Here is a 22,084-nt window from a genome sequence, read left to right on the forward strand (position 1 = left end):
AGTTAGGTTCAGTTTTAATGTCAGTTCAACGATAATGAAAGGTATTCAGGAACAAATAATGCACTGCATTAAGTGAAAACTTACAGGTAAAGGGCTATTCGGAGACACGTAGCATGACCTCATTAGCAGGGAAAACAGTGTGGAACGTAATTTATGCAAATTACCACATAATGACATGCAATTGAGCATCAATATGTTAATGAGGGACATTGTGTATGTAACTGACAAAATCGAGCATGGTAGTGAGATTCCTAAACATATAAAAAACATAAAATTAGTACATTGAGCTGCAGTAATCAGCTATTCTGAACACCATTATTTTTTGATGTAAATGTGTATTGCTTGCATTAAAACGCCATGAATAGCATCTGTTGTAGGTGGTCAGCGATGGAGCTAGGACATCTAACACTCTCTGCAGCTCCTGAAACTGATGCCCCCTTAATCCAAAGTTGAGGAGCACCAAAAAATTGTCTTTTCTTCATTTCAGAGTTGAAGACCAACAAAAAAAATCACTCTTCTTCCTGAAACTGTAGAAAGCTGCTTGCCGCACACTGAGTACTTCAACCATACATTTGAAAAGCCCCTGATTTTGAATCATGGTTTTACTCTGTTCACTGTAATTTTTTCTTTTTATTTTCTGTTAAATCACTGAGGATTGCAGTCAGTCAATAATGCTAGACATTTCTGATTCATACCTCTTGTTGTTCAGAAAATGTATGTTGATGCAAATCCTGTTGTTCTAGTAATTTTAAGTGAATTAGAGTAATATTTAAAAAAGTCCCTGATTTTGTACCTTTGCACCCCTATTATTTTGACACTGTCCATAATTCTGGAGCAAAGAAACTGAGAGGTACAGATTCAGCTACTATCAAATACAGTATCAGCAATCATTTGTGATACCACACAATTATAACAGCTTCATAAAGCAATGTCAGTACTGCATTCCCGCTCCATCAGCACATAATAATTGTGAGCCCTGAGAGCTTGCACCCCTCACCCTTACCATAACTATGGCTCTGCTGATCAGTATGTACTTGTGGCTACCTTGGGACACAGTGTTCACAATGATGTGTGCTGCCACCTTCAAAGCCACACATTCCTAGGAGTGTCCACGGCAAGAGGTGGAAGCAGCCATGGACAGTGAAGCCATCTCTGGAATGCTGTTTACCATCTGTATAACCCTGGCTTGCAATCATGCATCTCATGGCTGTCCCCTAGTATGGCAATAAATGGATGCGAAATAGGACCACGACTGCACTCACCAGACATATCTGCTCCATGTCCTTATATGCTGTATCACCTTGAATGCATTGCAAAATTTCCCAAAGTCCCTGCAGCAGTTGAAAATCTTTATGGTAGCCACACAGTGCATTCAAATTCTCTGACATAGTATGAGTAGTGGCTGTCTGTGCCTAGATCATTGACATGGACATCCACTGACTGATGCCAAGGGTAATAACTAGGTCAGGGAAAATCATGAAGTCATAGCAGTGATGGCCACCTGCATGCCTCTCCCCTATGCTGGGTGTATACAGCTTACAGGCAGTACAGCCTTCTAATCTCATTTGGGACAATGACACCTGTACAGTAGGAGATAGGATCCATTTGCTGAACAGAGTTGATGCTAAAGGTTCATCCTGGTCCTCCACAGTCGCCTCGGTTGTCGGTAATGTGAGTGTGATCCTCATATTCTTAACACTGCTGAGAGTGTCATAATGTCATCAGACTGTGCGATGTGCCATAATCATTAGCCACTAGTGATCTGCTGACATCTCCCAGGGGAACCTGTGGAAATGCTGGCATGCACTGTGATTCACTCCACCATGTGGCACAGAGACTAATACATGCTAATCATATGCACAGTCCATAGGTGTATCTGGACCTCATGGTGCAGGTTATAGCTGCAGCAATACTGATGTCCAGGAATGTCATTAATGTAACATGTTTATCTGAATAAATCACTTGCAGATGCAAGTTAATGCCCATTAGGAATGGTCCATGCCAGTATTCACATGGGGCATTCCCTACAGACACTCAAGCAGTTGTCACCAGCCCTGCTCCCACTTCCAACCACTTCCAAGCCAACTATAGATATGAGGGTTTTCTCATTTTCCCTAGTGAGGGGTACCAGAAAGTCCTCCATCTCTGTGAGAGTAATCTTTGTTGGATGCTCAGCCCCAGTGACCAACCTCTCTATGGTCATCTCCTATGTCCTGACCTTAGCATGCAGTAACATATCAGTGATCCTGCGAACCAAATGTTTCACTGCCCTATTATGTCTGCGCACTGATGCTCTACACCAGTTTTTGGCCTTTAAGGCTAGTCTTAATGAATGTCTGGGCAGACACAAAATTATACCAGGGTTATGTACAGCCCAACTCTGTTTGTTCCTTTGTTCCTATACCTGGTCCCAGAAGGCATCTATTTATCTACAAGCTTTACTCTTTTTCAAGGAAATGAGTGCATAAGGCCTGTAGTAGCATCTCTGTTGTTTATGTAATAAACTTCTCCAGCCATTGCTCTTCCTTTGGTCCTATGGTAGGACATACACAGCCTGTGGGTTTCACATGAAGATCAATGCATGTGCATGCATGACTGTCCATGTCAGTGAAGAACTGCATCCACACTGTCCCAGTACCCGTATGGCAGTCACAGCACTATGCACTGCTACAGTGTAACTTTTCTGACACTGCCATAATATATCTGTTGAAGGCATTGCTAGCCATGATTGCTGTCCCTCACATGTGCTGATACCATGTGTTGTGTCTGATATATGAGAGGGCCCACCATCCCCTATAGCATGTTATGCTGTCTATGTGCATATGGTTAAGCTACTCCAATCTATCAGTCCTCTTTAACACCAAGTGCAGTGTTAAGACACACACTCCACTACTGTATGACAGCTACTGTATGACTGTTGCTGCCTGGCTCTCGAGTGCTGTCTGCAGTTCTGTGGTCCACTAATGGTTGTCATGTTGGCCATCAGTTTCCTTATATGAGAAGTGCACTGTGATATCAATTTTATTCTGCTTTACATTGCTTACTATAAAGCACTCCCCCACAGAATACTGACCAATTTTTTTTCATATTGAAAAGGGGTTTGCAGAAAGATCATTATGTTAATAAGGGTGATTTAGCACAGATGTCTGTGAAGCAAATCGATGCAATAAGTTATCATCCCATTTCTTGTTATGGGGTCTTATTCCTGCTCATGTACAGGCTGGGGAGGGTCATGTAGGATGCATACTTGAGAAGCCTCACCACTTTTACACTTTCCACTGTGTTTTGTACTACCCACTGCATGCCATGTCTATTTATGGGCTATGAGGTCAAGTAGAATGCAAGTGCCTATAGAGTCTACCCTCACTAATGTCACCTTGCTTCATGCTACTGACTACCTGCATCAATGTATTGCTAATGGGCATCATACTGCCTTGCTGCACATTAATGCTTGTCATGTGGTGATAGTGACATGCAGATGTATGCCCTGGCTACTGCTGTATTTCCTGCAGTTGACCAAGTCAGTAGACATGGCCTCAGCAAGATGAGACTTTGACAGGTCTCCAGCAGGGAATGCAAAATCTTTTTATACCTGCTAAACAGGGATCATTCGGAACATGTGTTAGAAGAGTATGAGAACCCCCATTTATAATGTTGATGCCCAGCACCAGCTTGCCAGGGTGGTAAGTGATTGCTCTGGAAAATAGTGCCAGCGTAGGTATAGCAACCTGAAGATATGCCTCACAGACCATCTCTGCCAATGGGAAGAAAAGGTTACAAAGGGTATGCCACCTTTTTATTGTAAGAAGTCTGTTTTTGTATTACCACTATACAGTAGGCATATTACCTCCAACTGCCTTCTGCTGTCATGGATATGCCGTGCTCATTACTATTTGTTATATATTTTCCACTGCCTTAGGAAATTGAAGACAGTTGGACTTCCCACCAGAGGAAGCATACCTGTCTTTCCAGGCAGTTGGGTTAGATGTAGTGTATTGCTGGCACTGATGCAACACAGAATGAAATTTGTCAGATTTGATCAGTGTACTACCCTTGGTAAACAAATTCAAGTAAATACATATGCATATCACAGAGCATTAGTATTTGTCTGGTTTTCTACTCTTTATTACTTGGCTTTGTTATTTCCTCCAGTTAATATAATAGATCAACAAACTGTACCACATTTTAACTGAACTTTCATATTTGCACCACTTTTTGTCAGTTTCCCATGGCTGGTTTATTATCTTGCTTCATTGTTTTGCTTTTCTCCATTTAATGTAATAGTTATAATAATCTGGTCTGCAGATCTAACCCGTCTCTCTCGCTCTAATATCCAATCTCATCTTCAGTCAATTTTACACTCACTTCAAAAACTGGCTCATCCAAGACTACCTTCTACTTAACCCATCAAAAAAGTACTCCTCAGAACCTTTCAAACATACCTGATTATCTCTCCCCTCACCGATCTAAACAACACCTCCACTGAGACTACTACTGCCTTCAGAGATATTGGCCGTTAGCTTGATCCTGCTTTGAACTTCCACTTACACATTGAAAAACAAAAATGATCTAAAAATAACCCATGCTTTTCTAAGCCAAAATCCCCCCAAACCAGATCAGCCATCAGCAAAGGAGTCCTATTTCCATAACTTAAGTGTAACTTTCCCATTTTTGCTTCTACTTCCACCAAGAACACCTCTATTCTCCAAACCATTTCTAGTTCTAGTTGCTATTCTATCACTAATTCCTATCACCATGCACACCATTGCTGCAACCTAACCACAGCAAATTGGCTCCCCTTAATACCAACAGCCAGCCCTCTATTCAGTACCCTACTCTTTAAATTGCCTCATCTTCAATGATTTGCACTTCTTTCAGCAAAACTCCATGAAAAGACATCTACATATAACATATTCTATTATTCCCAATCTGCATCCTCACTATATGGTCCAAGATGCTCAACTTCAGTCACTTGGCTCAACTGACAATTCTAGCTTCAAGAAATACCTCAAGTTACACCTTCTGACATCAAGCTAAGTAACGTCACCAACAAGGCCATATTACATAAATACCTTCATTTCCCTCTCCTGTAATGCCTTTAACAGATTCTAAATTTTGTTTGTAAACATGTACATATTTTTTCCTTCTTCAGCTGAAGCCTCAGACTACTTACTTAATGAAAACTGTCTTAACTACTTCATGTGTTAAACTACTGTTTCACGTTGTATATATAATATTGTTTGCTATATTAACAATTTGTAAACACTCTGTACCACTTCTAAATTTGTGAATTTTTCTCAGGCTATGCCTGCAAATGTCAATACTGATTAATGCTTTAAACCAAGTAAATATAAATAAAATACATCAAATAAAAAGTAACGCACCATATAACTGAATGGTTGCAGTTGTATCATTTGCCTTTCAATTTTTTTATTGTTTTTTTACTAAATTGCTTTATTTTTCTCCATTTATTTTCTTTTTTCTGCAGGACTGGGCACATTACAGCCAGAGATGAGGTAGCAACCACAATGCCCTGTACCAGCTATCATGCTGATCACTGGGTCCTCAGCAGCTCCAGAGCTCATTTCTCTGAAACATGAAGAAGGTCACCATGTGGAACACACACTAGTGTAGAGGGGATATCCTGGTTTATCTGACATGAGGTGCAGCAGGTGGATGCCCACAGTGACACCCTGAAGCACCTCCTAGTGTTGCTTTGTAAAGCCATGCAACTACCACAGGATAGTGCCACCCATGATGACAGATACAGAGGTATCCAATGCTTATGTGAGTTCCCCTCTGGGACAGCTTAGCAGGCCTTCCTCATCACTCCTTCTGTACCCCCATCACAGTGTTTCTCACCCTTTCATGTCACACCTCATCCCCTGTTTGTGGTCCAATCCTCCCCATTATCAGGTGTCCTCCCTCTGTCAGTCTATGACTCTTTATTGTTGCTCCCTTATGAGTCCCTGCCTCCACTGTAATTTTTTGATTGCATTTTATATTTGATTTTTTTGCTCCCACTTCTTTCTCTAGTCCCTTCTTCATACCCACACATTCCCAATGCTGCCCCCTCCTCCTCCACCCTTAAAAAAAAGTAGGTACTTGTCCCAAAAAAGTACCCTTCTTCCCTCACGCACCCTTCCCTTCCAGTTTTTTTCTGTATGTTCATCTATATGCTCTTCATACCCTCTGGCTGTCCTAGATTCCCATTCCTTCTCATTTATACAATAAAATCAGTAAGCACTTTTCTGTTGTGCCACAAACAGCTGAGTTAACTCTGTGTAGCAGCTATGAAACATACCACCTACATACCATTGCCCTTGGGTCATGTGTCTACTCATAGCACAGTCAGCACAGTTTTCTGGATAATGCCATTTTTATGTCTGTAGAGATTCATTATGGAGCACTGTCTCCAGCATGACTACACCAGTACTCATGCAAACCTGGGCTCTCTCATGGTACCAACATCATGCTATTCACCACACTAAGGTCACATTATGCAAACTCAAAAAAGCTTAGTAGTCATCTAATCCAAAAGTCACTGTTAAGGACACAAAACAAGGCCAGTTCTTATAATTCTAATGACCTATATTCTTCAGTAAAAAGAAATATATGTATTAGCAATAAGCACTTTGTTGCAATGTCCACTAATGAACTCAAGAAGAATAAAAGAAGGCACAGTACGTGATACCAATTTACTGCAGAGCATGAATGCACACAATATATGACTTCACGGGATGTGCTTAAAGATAAATGTAATGTAAAAACTGGGACAAGCTTATAGACATAAATACAAATGAAAATATAAATAGCAGCACTTGGAGCAAGAACACACCTACATTCATCAACATAAAACTGTATATCTTTGTTACTTATGACTCCTGTACAGTCAACATGTACTTTTTTGTTTTTACTTCAGTTAAATTCCAGAGTTCTGACATCAAAGTATGTTTATAGGGAAAATAAATACAGTGTCATGACAGTAATGTGTAACGTGTCTGGGAACATGTAAAAGTATTAGATAAGCCATTAAGAAAATACTAAGAAAATAATGACTTCATAAAAATGCCACCAAAAATAAGCAACATAAACAAAGAATTAAATATAAACAAGAAATGTGAGACAAATGCCAAGGTGTGTTAAAACATTTCTGAATGCATCATAAGCTTGATAACGTGAAAACACTTTTTTAATATGACAGAAAATATATTATTTACACTAACAGTTAAAGTTTTTACCTCTGGCAGGTAATCCCCAAACTCAGCTTGAAGGGCAAGTGATGCCAACAGCAAGGCAGTCTCATCATCACAATTTATCCTCTCTTCCAAGATATCTCTCCGCAGCTGTAAATAATGCTGGTGTCTTGTAAGATTATGCCTGCATATAATACAAATATGATTATCTATTGCACAATGAAAGTGCTAAACAGCACAGTGTCTTTACACACTGAAACTCAAAAGCATCACTCATAACTTAGCTGCCAAAATTCTGACAGTATTACTGCTCTACTGTGCAATGTAACCTTATAAAAACAGGTACAGCTTTTAGTTTGACATTTAAAAATAATGAAACTTAGATGACTCAAGGCCTTAATGAACATTAAATATGGATTTCTTTACTCAATCCAGTTGTGCAGAAGCAAGGTGTATTCTTCTGGCACGGGCAACTTAGGACTGCATGTGTGCATGGGGGAAGGGGGACTAAAAGAAAAGAGCAAGTGCCAATCGACCCCTAGCAGACGCCAGAAGGAATGCAGCCATACAACTTATAAAGTGCTACTGGCAGCTGTGCAACTGTTAAGATGAACCATGCACATCATTGCAACAGTGCTACAAAGTCTGACAGCCAAAGGAAAAACTAAGCAGACAAACATAGACACTTTAAATAACTGGGAGTTGTAGAAATGATGGCTGACTATTTCTATTAGGACACATTAGCAATCTATTGCTTGAAGTCTTTTGTCACACCTTTAAATGTTCTGGTTTTGTTTTGTATGCATTGAGATAGCAGTATTATTACTACAGTGGTAACATTGTGTGTGTTTTCTTTGGTGGAATTATTTATTTTCTAGCTGAAACTGTCAAGACTGAAATTCCACTGGATCCCTGAAATTTATTTTTCTGGAAAACTTGCCCCCTCCAGCATGATATCATCTTAGGTAAACTGTGCAAGAGTAGGGCTGAAAATACTGAAGTGTGGCAGGCTTTTTTCAGACACTTATCTATTCCAGAAATGTAACTGTGACAGGATAAAAGCAATGTAAATGCATTCACATTTGGTTCTGTACTCTAATTACTATTGCATTGCAATTTCTCAAATGCCTTTCACTACAGTAAACAAAGCGATACAGCCTTATCAACATCAACATCTCTGTCATCTGAACTTCTTGCTGAACTGAAATAAGGGTCATCCTTGTAAAGACTTAAAACTTCAACATCAGACGTTAAACAACTTGGACAACACTGCTATCACTAGAAAAAAACACCATAGTCCTCAGAATCACTTTTACACACTGAACTGACAACCTTAGTGAAGTGTCTGATATGACCTCAAAGCTAGAGGTCATTCTACAGAGAATTACTTAGAGGTACAGTATCACATGGTGAAAAACAACAAAAAAGGAGAAAGACTGTACTTCATAAAATGATAATGGTGAAACCACACAACTAGGCATTACAGCAATAAAACAAAAATGAAGGTAAGAGTAGAAGCAAATCACTTTAGGTAATACCTTCAGTTTATGAAACTAGCAAGAAAGTGGATAAACAAGGTGGGCCATGAGGGTAGTGGTAAAGGTTAGTGTAACACAGCAGATGGGAGGACAAAGGGCATCAAAAACAGAAATAGAAAAAAATCACTGCTTCAGGCTGGTAGAAGCAGTTAGGTGTGAGCACTTCTACTGTTAAATCAACAGGAATGAGTTTGGAAGATAAATATATAGCATAACATTAGTGTGATAAAAGACTACTTACATTCCTACCATCAAAATGCAAACATGCTTAACTTGATGAAATAGCACCTGTTGCTATATCCAAACTCCGCACAGCAGAAGCATCAGCCAAGAACTCAGCCAGAGAGCCAAATGCTATTAGATGGCAATGCTACTCACTGCATTACTGTGCCACAGATCAGCTTTCTATCTTGCCCAGACTACCAAAAATAACCAGTTGTTGTATACAGTGCTGACGTCTGGCAGTGATGGAAACCAAAATAAATCATGGTCAACTTGTTACTATTAAAATTATTAAATATACTATCACTCCCCAAATACACACATGCAAACATAAGCCACGGCAATGACTGTTTTACACTGATTTCAGCAACTACAGGACATTGTGAGATACCACTCCTGCCATACTAGATCAATAACTGTTTAACAGTCACCAAACAGCAGCAGGACAAGGCACTTTTTCCAGTTCTCCACATCCACAAATGACACCTTATTGACTGCATATACCTCAAATGATTAAAAAATGTCTACAGTAAAGTATCCCAATTTACTTCACCTCAAAAAACACAATCATTCAGGTCCAGTGCTGCAAACTCTCAATACAAACTGCAAACCGCAAACCATTTATTTTCAATATTAGGTCTCAAACTCTGTAAATCCTTCTCCTCCAATCTTAAATACATGTCTTCTTACCTTTCATTTCATTCTCTACTACACCTATCTTAACACTCTAGCTAAATGCAAATGCATACCATCTGATCAAGTAGCCTAACTGCAACCCTTGAATTTTTCTCACACTACCTATTTTCCATCAATCCCTTTTGAATTCTGTCATTAAGTCAATGATTTTCTATTGGCTATATGTCATGTATATCATTTGCATATTATATGACCAGTTCTCTATCCATGTTAACGAATTCAAATAAATGCAAAAAAAAACTTGTAAAGCCAGATTATTGACTGCTTAACTTGATCATGATAGCTGGGACAGTCACTTTCATTTACAGACAGACCACGTACCCAGGAATTACAGCCGCATTCCAAAAAACTCAACGCCATGGGATAACCACTGCATACACTTAACTGTTAAAAAAATAAACATTGGTAAAATGTTCTGAAGATGTCCTGTGTAAGGGAGGGATAAAAGTGCTCAACATTCATTTTTTAATACTAAGGTGTGTACAGTGGTTACTCAGTGGCGTATTTTTTTCCATACCTACTGATTTACAGTTCTGAAGTATAGTCACATTGTCGACTGGGTACATCTCAGATGTTTAATTGTGGTAAAAATACAAAAAAGGGCAATATATTTCGAGAATTTGCACAAAATACACAGTAGCCTCAGTAAAATATTCTTACTTCACACAAATGTACACTAGTCTTGCAATGCCAGATGAATGACTGCTTCAAGAAAACAACAAAAGGGTCAGTTACTTTCACTCACAGAATCCCCCCCCCCCCAGCAGTTATAGGAAATTGTTGAGTGTATACACCTCAGAAGTCTGATTGGAATAAAAAATACTGGCAAATGTACTGGATTCCAAAACTGTTTTATGTAAAAAGTAGCCACCATAAAGTGTTCAAGCTTGTTTCACAAATGCACATTAGTCCTGCAAAACCAGAAAAAACATTAAACTTGAGGCAACAATATAGAAGTCAGTTGCATTCATGTCCATACAGTCCCCAATTCCTATCCTCTTTGTTGACTCAAACAAACGTGTCCAGCAAAGATGCATCCACTGCCCATGACATCCAGTTGGCTGCCAGGATAAAAATACTTAATACAAACCTGACAACAGCATTGCTGCCAATAAGCTTATAATGCTGGCATTTTCACTATGGATATCCTACTCACTTCTTTCTTTCTTTAAAATTTCAAAGTTTCTGTTTCTTGTCATCCCACCCATAATCTAGACAACCAATAAGAAAGCCACAAAGATTATACTGACTGGCCTTCAAGGCTATGTGTGGGACAAAGCAGAATGCAATCTCCTTGAGAGGGTACTGAAACTGTGGTGGCTTTGAACAGGAGTGCCACTGTGCTGCCAACAGCATTATTCTTCTTCCCTGTTAGCAACATATAAAAGCACCAATGGTCTGCATGGCACCTTAGGTGGCTGCCTAGTTCAGCTATCCTTAAAGCCAGCCATTCAAACAATATTTAAATAGAGCTGTCAGGAAAAAAATGATTGAAGAGCATTTTGAAAAGGCAATTTCTCAAAATGCAGAGCCTTGAGGCCCAAATGTGTCAAGGGATAAACAGATAATCCATCTTCCTGAATGCATGCACCATTCACAGGTAAAGAGTTGGCAATGGATATAGAAATATGGAAGACTTCCTCCTTTCAGGATTCCATCACTGGAAAGGAAAAAGGGAGATGAATGAACTGGTTCAAGGGCAGCACTGACAGTGTTTTTTTTGTTGCACCCTCCCCGAGCCTTGACCAATGACCTCACCCAATCAGACCATTTGTTGCAGTAACACTATCAATGGACATTCCCAAACTAGGTGAGTGCCCTACACAGCCCATTCATTCCTGCCCACAAACCTCAATCAGCCCTTCTATTTTCTGACAAAGAATTGGGTGGTAGGATGTTGACCAGTTTGCTGATCCTGGGAGGCAGCCTACCTCTTCTTCACTGGAATCATCAAACTCTCCCTTGGCAGCTGCACCAAGCCTGCAACTGCTGCCCCTGTGAGCAAAATGTCTCCACATGCATAATTCCCCTCCGTTGACTTGAATCCCACTGGGTAACCCCTAGTGTTCATGCAAGGTGCCACCCTTGTGGTGCACTATAGCCACCTCCCTCAAACTAGAGGAGAGCAAGCTGGTGACAAACACTTGCTCCCATTCTCACCCCCCCAAGTTCTACAAGCACCTGACCCACTCCTCGAACTTGGGTCACCTGCTGTCTACAAGGACTTTATTCCTGTATGCCATACAACTGGCTCACTCTGATACTGCTACGGGAATTAAATGTAGGTTAGCCCTACAATATATTGAAACCTTACTAGAGACAAAACAGAGTTCACTACAACTAATGGCCTATAGTTCTGATATCCTATGAAATGGGGTAACAGTCATGAAGAACACTGTCTTTTAAAAGACAGACTTCAAATCTTCCAAGTAAATTAGCTCAGGAATGAGGCATGCACGTTTGCCAGTCATGAAATCCAAGTTCCAGGGAGCAGATGGGCTATTCAAGGGCTGAAGACAATGCAGAAACCTTTAACAAACTACTTGAAAAAATGCTAAGTCACAGTTCAGCCACTTTATAAGATGTGCCGCCCTAGAAAGACAAAACCATACAATTTGACCATGGAATAATAATCAAAAGCTAAGTCAAACAAATTCTAAGAGACACAAGAATCATCTGCAAATAAAAAGAGATGAAGTATGCATCTCTTCCCAAAAGGATAATATGTTCCACTTAACAGATGTCTGATGGCTGTAAAGCCTTCTGGGAGGCTCAATAACTTCCAAGACATCTAGAGGTAGGTGTGTGGTGGGATCAAAGTGTCTAAAGCTGTAGTCAGGTTCAAAGAAAGAGCTAGCTATCATCCCATATGATCATAGAAAATTACTAGGCTAATGGCGCTAGGGCCCTTACAAGCCTAACCAAGTACAGGTTCCCAAGAATATCAAGGCATTAAGCAGAACTAAGTCAACAACTGCTGCCCCTGTCCAAGAGGGACACAGGTGAAACTCCAGGAGTGAATTACCGGTTTCCATCCAGTCATCTAAATTATGCTTAAATAGGGTCACAGAAGAGCTCTGCTTCACCTGAATTGGAAGTTTGTTCCAGAGAAAAGGTAACCTCTGAGACATATCTGTCTCTCCAGTAAGTCCTGTTGATGTCACATACTAGGTTGAGTTACCTAGAGCGAGTGCATCTTACACCATTTGATTTACGAATGTGCAGTACTTCCATTAGACGAGGATCTGAGACTGCTTTACATGCAAGGCAGAGGTCACCTCTGAGTAGTCTGTAAGACACAGAGTATACGGACAGTGATTTCAGTCAGTCAATGTATGCAATATGCTAAAGACCCTGAATTTTCTTTGTAAGGAAACTCTGAGGTCTTTCCAGTTGCTGCAGGTGCCTGGTAAGGTACATAATAAAGGCAGCATTGTACTCTATTACTGGCTTGATGAGTGAGGACTACAGGGGGTTATAACCTCTTTTGATTTGGATGCAATCCCCTTACTTATGAGGTGGGTGACATAGAAAGCCTTTCTTACCACTATGGAGATGTAGTGGTCAAAGGAAAAGTTGCTGTTAACCTGTATGCCCAAATCTCTCCCCACTGATTGCATCCTTAGGGTGTTGTTATTAATGTGGTAATCTACAGGAATGTCAGTCTTGCTGAAGGGGATGATAATGTATTTTTTGCACTGAGTTCTAACTAATGACATTGGCACCAGTCATTTGGTTGTGTAAGTCCCTCTTGTAGGATGTTGACATCATCTGGGGACTTGATGACTGCACCCAGTTTGCAATCATCAGCGAACTGTGTCAGCCATAGGCCTTTTGTTTTAACCTGCATCCCTGAGAAGCAGCTTCCAAAGAACAGAGGCCTTAGTACAGATCCCTGTGGGACACCACTGGTTATGGGTCTGCTGGTGGAGGTAGAATTACCTATTTTGACTGTGTGCGTTCTGTCGGTGAGCCAGTTTACAAATCACATGACAATATATGGGCTGGCCTCCACATGACAATATACAGGTTGATCTCAAGCTGGGTGAGTTTATCAATGATGCCTGAGTGGGGAATAGTGTCAAAGGCCTTGGCCAGCTCCAGGTAGGCCGTATACACAGATTTGCCTTCATCCACGGCTTTGGTGACTGTCTCAAATAAGTCCACCAAGTTCAAGAGGCAGGATCTCCCTTTAACAAAACCAAACTGGGTTGAGTCGAGTGTATGGAGGTATTCTATATCTTTGTTGATAAGGTCTATGATTATTCTTTACATAGCCTTGTAGATTAGGCTTGTCAGACTTATGGGTCTATAGTTCCCAGGGTCCCATGGTCTCATTTATGTAACAGGATGACAGTTGCTGTTTTCTATTCAGCAGGTACAAAACCAGTGCTTAAACTGTGGTTAAACAGAGTACCCAGCAGTGCAGCTAGTTCCCATTTTAATCTATTTAGAACTCAGTCTGGGATATTATCAGGTCCCATAGAGGCTGTTTTTTTGGCTTTGGAGAGAGCATTTATGACCTGCTCCTTGGAGATACTAGGCGGTGGGCAGGTTGTAGGTGTGCTTTGGGGGATATGTGGTGGGGGCAGGGGGGAGAAGTTTTCACTGAGGCTGTCAGCTAGCAGGTTGGCTATTTCTGTGGGTTTAGTATATGTGGTACCATTAACAACTCATTCTGCGCAGATCTGGGTTTTTCCTTTAAGGTTTCTGACATATCTAAAGAAGGCCTTATGGTTATCCTTAGCAAAAGAGGCTAATTTGGCTTCATTGTTAGCTTTAGAATACCTTACTAGGTGTTTTATTTGCTTGTTTAAGCTGAGGAGGGAATGCTTCCATTTCAGAGACCGTTACTTCCTGCTGTTGGACAGCAATTTCTTTCTCTTATTGTATAACCTGTTAATGGTGGATGTCCACCAGGCAGGCTTGTTCTTTCTGGAGGATCTTGTTTTGATCCTATCAGGTACAGCTGAGTCAATGCATTTGTATAAATGCTTATACAAGGCATTGGTGTAAATCCCAGTACAGGTGTCCATGACATCAGTAAGGGCAGGGGCTATGAAGCTATTAATATGCTGTCATGTATTAGGTTGTAACTGGCTTTGGAGTAGTTTTTTATTCTAGTTGCTGCTAATGGGGGGGGGGGGGTCAGATATTATTGTTACTTCTAATGACACTGACTTATGATCAGACATCACTAGGAAGGACTGCACACATGGGGTGGTGGAGTTGATGAAGTCCAAGAAACTTTGGGTATACTTTACCCAATCTACGGATGGGTAGTTAAAGTCACCTAAAACCAGGGTGTTTGGTTGTATCTTGATCAAGTCAAGCAGATCCAAGTATGCAGTGAGGGTATATCCTGGTTTATGGAGGGGATCCTATAAATGGCATTAACTTGGAGAGGGGTCTTGCTTACAGTCAACTGGACCTGGATCAGTTCAAGAGAATTGTTTGTTTAACAATGTAGAGGTGTACTTATCTTTGATAAATACTGATACTCTACCTCCTTTAATTCTCGCACTTTCAGTTCGTGGGCTGAATGTGTGGAAGGCATAACAACCAGTATGGCCAGGGTGCTTTCCACAGCCTTAAACCAAGTCTCTGTGACTGCACAAATGTCAGCATCTTCTGAGATGATTGTTGCTTCCAGTGAGTGCAGGTTTTAGGTTTAGACTCCTAGCATTTAGCAGTTTAACCTTGAGGCTGCTTTTTGAAGACATTTTTACACCAGAAATTTTGTTGTTGTGACATTGCCTAAAAAGGCACTATGGGGATGGGGAAGGCAACAGCCTTAGCCAGTAATTTAAATCCCACAAGTGAAAGATGAAGATCATCTCTGGCAAAGCAGTGTTATCTATTTACCACGTCATCCCAGGGTGAGGTACTGAATCCCCTTAGAATGACACCAGAAACTACGCTAATTCCTGAAGTTAATCATATTGTGGCATCATCTTAGGTGAAGGTAGTATGCTGGTCAAGGCTAGGGACATACCTGCCTGAGACACATATTCAGAGAGCTCAGTCATGTCTCCCTTCATATAGTCCAGTGAGGTATGTCTCAAGTCATTCACACCAACATGAACTATGACAGAGTTATAACAGTATTTGTTGCTGAGAGACTTTAGTGCGTGTGTGATCTGGCGGATCCTGGCACCTGACAGAGAGCTGACCGCAACCTTCTCCTTGTCCAGCCTGGTGAGTGGGTCATCTGTGTGTCACACTATAGAGTCGCTTATGACCAAAAATTTGGTTTAGATGTGGTTTGCCTTAGAGGCTTGTTTGGTGTGACACTTGTGTTTGTGGTTTTATGTGTACTGAGTGCTGTATGTACTGTATTAGGTGTAGCATGTTTGTGTTGTGGAAGTCTCGGATGTTTAGGTAAATTTCTGATGAGTACCTCCACGTATGATGGTTTATGTGTTGAGAGCATGGTTCGTGCAGAAGGTGTAGTATGTGGGTTGACAACCTGTTCAGTATCACTGTTCTGTGGATGACAGAGCAAGGATTCCAAATTCTTAGCGTGTATGCATCACTCACGAACTGAGCTTGAGTGGTTTAGGAGTAGTGGGGTGTCTTTGTACATGAGGCAATTGCTTCACTGCCTCAAGGCACCCAAGTCAATCAGGTTGCCACGGCAAATGGAGGAGAACTGACTATCCATAACACTACGTGTAAATTTGCTTACTTTAATGAGGAAGGATGTGGTTTAATTGGGGGCTTAATGGTGGGTCTATACTATTCATGTTCTCAAGGAGTACAATATATTAGGGATTACAAGATTTCAGTTAAAGTGGCAAATGTTGTAAAAAGCCCAACTGAGGTGCTCTCCAAGCAGCTAAGCACAATTTAAAAGACTCCTCAGCTGGAACACAGGCAGCTTCTAAGGGAAAATAAACCTACTTTAGCTTTTGCATTTATAACCGCCAATGGTTACACCTCCACTGTGCGGTGCTGTGCAAAAGTGTGCTATATGCAAACAGATGCCTTGGATTGCTCAGATGAAGAAAGTAGAGCAGTGGCTGGTTGCCAAACTCTATGGAGCTGTGTTAAAATGGGCACAAACCCACGGAAATGTGGGGCTTATGTAGCAACTGTGAGAACCCTTTTTTAAAACAAGTTAAGCAATTTTCAAACAAGTTGGCCAAGGGAAATGCTCAATACTGAACCTTATTTCAACAATCTCCAACTCAGATGGGTCCTCTGCTACACTCTTCTGCCACAAAGGTGCTGGAGGTCCTCTTAATGTAAGATGGCTGGTTTTAGTGCTCAGATAATGCCACATAGTCTGGATTCAACAAATCTGAATCTAGCCTACGCTATAAATTACGCAAGTACTAGAAAATACGAAGTGCAGGAAAAACATTCTCAAACAGAAAACAGTTGAAACTGTGAAACAGCAAAACAGTTAAAATGCTAAAAACAGTTAAACGTAGGTGGCAATTCAGTAATACAAATAGGTTGCACATCCTGTACTAGAACCCAGGACCATTTGTACTCCAGCCCTACACTTACACCTGCTCCAAAGGACTGAGCAACATGGCTTCCACTGAGATGAGTTAATATACTGTTAGGGATATGAGATCCTGAAGCCTCATTGTTCTTAGCCAACACAAGGTGGTAAATGAGTTCTGATCATTCTTTGATTTTTTTTTCCTAGATGGCATGAAATCAGAAGAACAGAAAAATAAAGTCATCTCTCCTGCCATGAAAAAGAGAAAGCATTTAGTAACAGTTCTACCTTACCCCACTGCACAAAGCAGAATGGGTCTTGGACTGTTGTCTTCTGTGATGGAAAGGTTCAACACTTGGAATCTCACCCACAGTACAACTCCAAAACAGGACGGTCTTATGCACAGCTCCAGAAGAATGAAGAAGCTACATCTGAGGGAGTCCACCAGTGTGTACGAGTGTACACATCCCTTTGGATGTGAGCAGCTATGAGGGTGATAACGGGCTACCACACCCATATATATATATATATATATATATATATATATATATATATATATATACACACACACACATACACACACGCACACACACACACACACACACACACACACACACACACACACACACACACACACACACACAGAAAGACTACTAATACAGATAAGTAATTCCAATACTTTTCAGTCTTTGCAGTTGCCTGCCTTTGTCAGTAGTCTACCATATTTTTAACACTGATGGAGGTCGGCAGCCTGCACTTCTACTGCTAATGCACCAGAAATGCTGTCAAGCATGTTCAACCCTTAGAAAACATATCAGAATGATCCACAGTCTCTAGTGCTTCTGGAAATTCCTCTGTACCACAGCTCTCTACCTTTCTGGATGCTTCTTGAAAAAACTTACCAAATAATGGAAAAAAAAAACACTTGTGTTCATCATAATCCCTTTGAGAAATACTCATTCTGAACAAATTCCTCTTTTTTTCCTCAGCAACATTCCATCCAAAGTATGCACTATGTAAGATGCCATCTGCTCACATTTTACTGCACAGACCCTCAAGCCACCTCTTTTAATGGAGCGAAGCATCTTACACTTTTGTTATAGCAGAACTTTAGTCTACTCTGGTTTGTTTTCAGTCTCACTTCAACTGAAATCATGCCTTCGGGCTGTAAGGAAAGGGGTGAGAAGTCTGGTCTTGAGTTTTTGATCTTTTTCTACTTGTTAAGTTTCCTTTTTCATGAGTGACCCAGGAGCATTATCGGGTTAAGTGACAAGTTCAGAGTAAAACAGCAGGCAAATGGAGGTTGAGGGGGAATCAAATCCTGTACCATTTAATTACAGATCACAGCCTTAAACCTATGCACTAAATGAGCTGATATATACTTTGCAAAAGAGCACTGTTCTGTTCCAACAAAGCTAGATGTACATTTATATGACCATCACTGCTAACCCTATGATATTTCTCATGATATTTTTCACATTTTGAACTACCCAGTTAATGACCACTGAAAATTTAGTAGGTTAGACCATGTCACATATGGAAATTTCTTGCTCAAAAAATGTCTCAACTTCCATGCTTGCATACTGTAGACCATGATCTGAGATCTACAACAGGTAGATATCAAAATTTGTGCCCTCATGTTTCAGAACTTCTGTAGATTCCAGATAGTAGACAGCACACATTAAATGCAAAAAGTCTCTGAAATGAAACAAAAACAAAACTGCACCACCTTAACTCCATGATCCTCCTGGCATTCGGTAAGAAGTAATTGCTTCTCTTAAATAACTGTATTTATCGGTGTTAAGTGGGTTGAGGACCTAGCCTACTCTGATTTACACCAGGGATCCATGATAAATGTGGGGGTGGGGTGGGGGTCTAGGTGATCCTATTGGTCAGTGTGTGTCAACCATAAAATAAAGTTTAGCAGCAAAACTACTGGCCAGGTGGTGTTCAGCTGCCCAGCCTGTGTTACCTGGGTTAGCTCCATTTAGCAAAAGTTGGAAATAAGACCAGTCAACTTGACAAACATAAACCAAATATGGCTACACTGAATACAGGTTCACCAACAGGAAACAGCTTGGAAGTGGGTGATGATGATAAGGAGTAAACTGAACATCCTATGTATCCAAGAGAGAAGGCAAAAAGGCAAAGCAGCAAAGCCAATTAGCTTGGGATCTACAGTCTACTATTCAGGAGGAAGACAAAATGTTGTGGGAATTGTAACGAGGGAGAATCTTCTGAACAAGTAAGAGATGTCATCAAAAGTAGTGACGGACTTATGGCAATCAAACTCTAGTCTAAACAAAGCTCAGTATTCCTAATCTCATCTTATGCCACATAGCACAGTTGTGATGGCGAGAAGAAAAGTACCATTCAAGCAGTAGTTGCAGTAGTTGCATGACCTACTTGATAAAGAGGTTCAACATTAAATGGTGTTGATAATAGAGGAACTGAATTCTCATAACTGGGCAAAATAGGATATGAGGACTATCCGTGTTCACATGGGTAGGGCAACAGAAATAAAGGAGGAGAGGTCATTCTAGACTTCTGTCTGGCAAATGGCTTGATGGAGGCCAACATATGGCTCAGCAAGAGAGAGAGAGAGAGAGAGAGACAGACAGACATAATATCAGAAATAACAGTGGCCAACATGCAACTCAGGTAGACTTCCTCCTAGTAAGAAAAAAGCACTGGAAAAGAATTATAAATTGTACAGTTATCCCCTGTGAAACAGTCAGCACACAGCATAAACCACTGGTGTCCACAATCAGCTGCAAGCACTGGTCACAGAAGGCTCTAAGATCAACAGAGACTACACTGAAGACCTGGTAGTTGTCTTGCAGTGAAGGCACAAGACTTCAGTGAAATACACAGGGATCTAGACCATCAGAAAGGAGAGATAGGTGGTGTCAAAGATGAATAGAGGCATCTCAAAGCAGCATGTGTGAAGACTACAGATCAGATATACAGTCAAGCCACATATGCAAATAAGGTATGTAAAGAAAGCCAGAGGAGGAATGCAGAAGTCCAGGGAAGTTATTAAAAGTAAAAAAGGTCCTTCTGGTGCAGCGGGGTGGTTTGGGATTGCTGGACTTAAGGGGATGTTTTGGAGCTAAACAGTTGGGATTCATGTATGTGACACAGACACAAGGTTGTAGTTTAGAGTGGAAGGGAATGGTGATGGGGGGGTTGAGAGATGGAAAGGGAGTGGGAGTTTGGATGCAGAGTTTTGGGAAGGATGGTGGCGGCCATGCAGAATGTTGTGTTCATGGGGTGGCAGAGAGTTTTGAGTGCTGGACCAGTGCGAGAGTGAAGAGGGGAGGATTTTGACAATGGGCATGCCTGCAAGTGGAGTTTCAGGGGGTGGGCATGGAGGAGCTGGAGTTGCTGGAGGGAGCTGGGTGGGGTCAAGGTGTTCCAAGCAGGTGTCTGGAAAGGAATGGTGGTGGAGGGGGATGAGGACAGGAGGATATTTGAACTGCAGGCTGGAGACTGTCTTCCCTACTGGGGATTGATGTGGTGTGCACAGGGAAGAGAGATGGGGAGTCCTGGGTGGGAAACCTGCTCTTGTAGAGTTGTTAGTTGAGTCTAGAACAGAGGATGCTGTTTGAGGAGAATGATTAGTGTAGCATACAAAATACTGCATGACAGCTGTGTGAATCTATCAGAGGAGGATGGAGGGAATTGGAATGAGGGTCTGAATGAGCAATGTGCATTGAAAACCAGTGGAAGGACATATGTGTAGCTCCCATGGTGTCTAGTGAGTTTGGGTTTTTGCTTGAGGGTATTTGTGTGAGTGTTTTTATACTCCGAGTGGACTCCAGAGGGTTTTCCTTGGTGGGTATTAGAGGTGTAATGGGGAGGAAAGAGACAGCTGGGAGCATGTGATTTGGGGGCGTGATCAGTTGACAGACTTTGGAAGTTCCTTGCATAGTGCTCTGTCAGAGCAATTTATGGGTGAATGGGTGTAGCTAGGAGAGGTGGTTCTTTTCGGCTGGGACATGGGATCTGAGTTGCCTGGACATAGTGGGACCCTGATGACTTTTGTTCTGGTGACTGCTGGGGAAGCAATTGCTAGATGATGGAAATTGGGGTCCAATACCAACAATATCTAAGGTACTGAATATTGTAACAGAGGTAAAGGAACTGGAAGTGGGGTCTTTGGAAAGGGGAAGGAGAAAATTACATGGAGATGGATAGAAACTGTGGGAACAGTGCATGTAGGGTGGTGTTCGGGAGGAGGGCAGGAACTGAGCAACTTATGTAGTGTTGAATTGATGACAGTTACAAAAAACAGCATATCTGATACATGGTGTATGTAACTGGAAACACATGATGTAGTTTGTTTTCTTTTATATGAATGTGTGCTTGCCTATGCCTTTGGTGATGGTTTGATAAAGATGTTACAAAAGGATATCAAAGGCAGACAAAAGGAGTACTTCCAGCAACTTCTGAAAGAGGAAAATCTCACAGCAGCTGTAGTTCTCTAAACACAGCCTTTAATGAAAGAGGAAGAAGGGACCACTCCAGAAGATGTAAGAACAGCATTAATGTAAATGAAATCAGGGAAAATAGCAGGCTTAGATGAGATCAGGGCAGATATGATCAAGATGTTGGGTGAATTAGGGAAGAAATGGATCCTGAGATTACTCATAGCAGTATGACGAAAAAGGCATATCCCAGATGACTGGCGAATAAGCATTCTAGTGCCAGTATACAAGACAACTGTGGGCAGTACAGCAGTATCAAACACCTGTAACACTGAATGAAAGTGTTGAAGAGGATGATTGAAATTATTACACAGAGCAGATGAAAGTAAGATGGGGGATGAGAAGTCTGGATTCAGATCTGGATGCAGCACAACCAACCCGATGCTTGCAGTCAGAGAGACAGTGTAGAAGTTAAGAGTTGAGGAAAGAGTCCAACTGGGTATTCTTAGTCTTGGAGAATGCATATGGCAAGGTCCCAGGAAAGCTGAT

At 41.2% G+C, this 22,084-nt stretch overlaps 1 protein-coding gene across 2 annotated transcripts in view; it reads right to left on the reverse strand.

The window, feature by feature from the left end:
- PTPN13 (protein tyrosine phosphatase non-receptor type 13) overlaps positions 1–22,084 on the reverse strand; it is a 1,949,788-nt gene that overhangs the window by 1,204,672 nt on the left and 723,032 nt on the right. For both annotated transcript variants that reach the window (XM_044079819.1, XM_044079818.1), the window contains one exon: positions 7,242–7,380. In XM_044079819.1, the coding sequence (XP_043935754.1) occupies positions 7,242–7,380 (139 nt within the window). The remainder of the gene's footprint in view (positions 1–7,241; positions 7,381–22,084) is intronic.

The sequence above is a fragment of the Protopterus annectens genome, chromosome 8.part0 (genome assembly GCF_019279795.1).
Source record: "Protopterus annectens isolate FY-2018-M chromosome 8.part0, PAN1.0, whole genome shotgun sequence".
Lineage (NCBI taxonomy): Eukaryota > Metazoa > Chordata > Ceratodontiformes > Protopteridae > Protopterus > Protopterus annectens.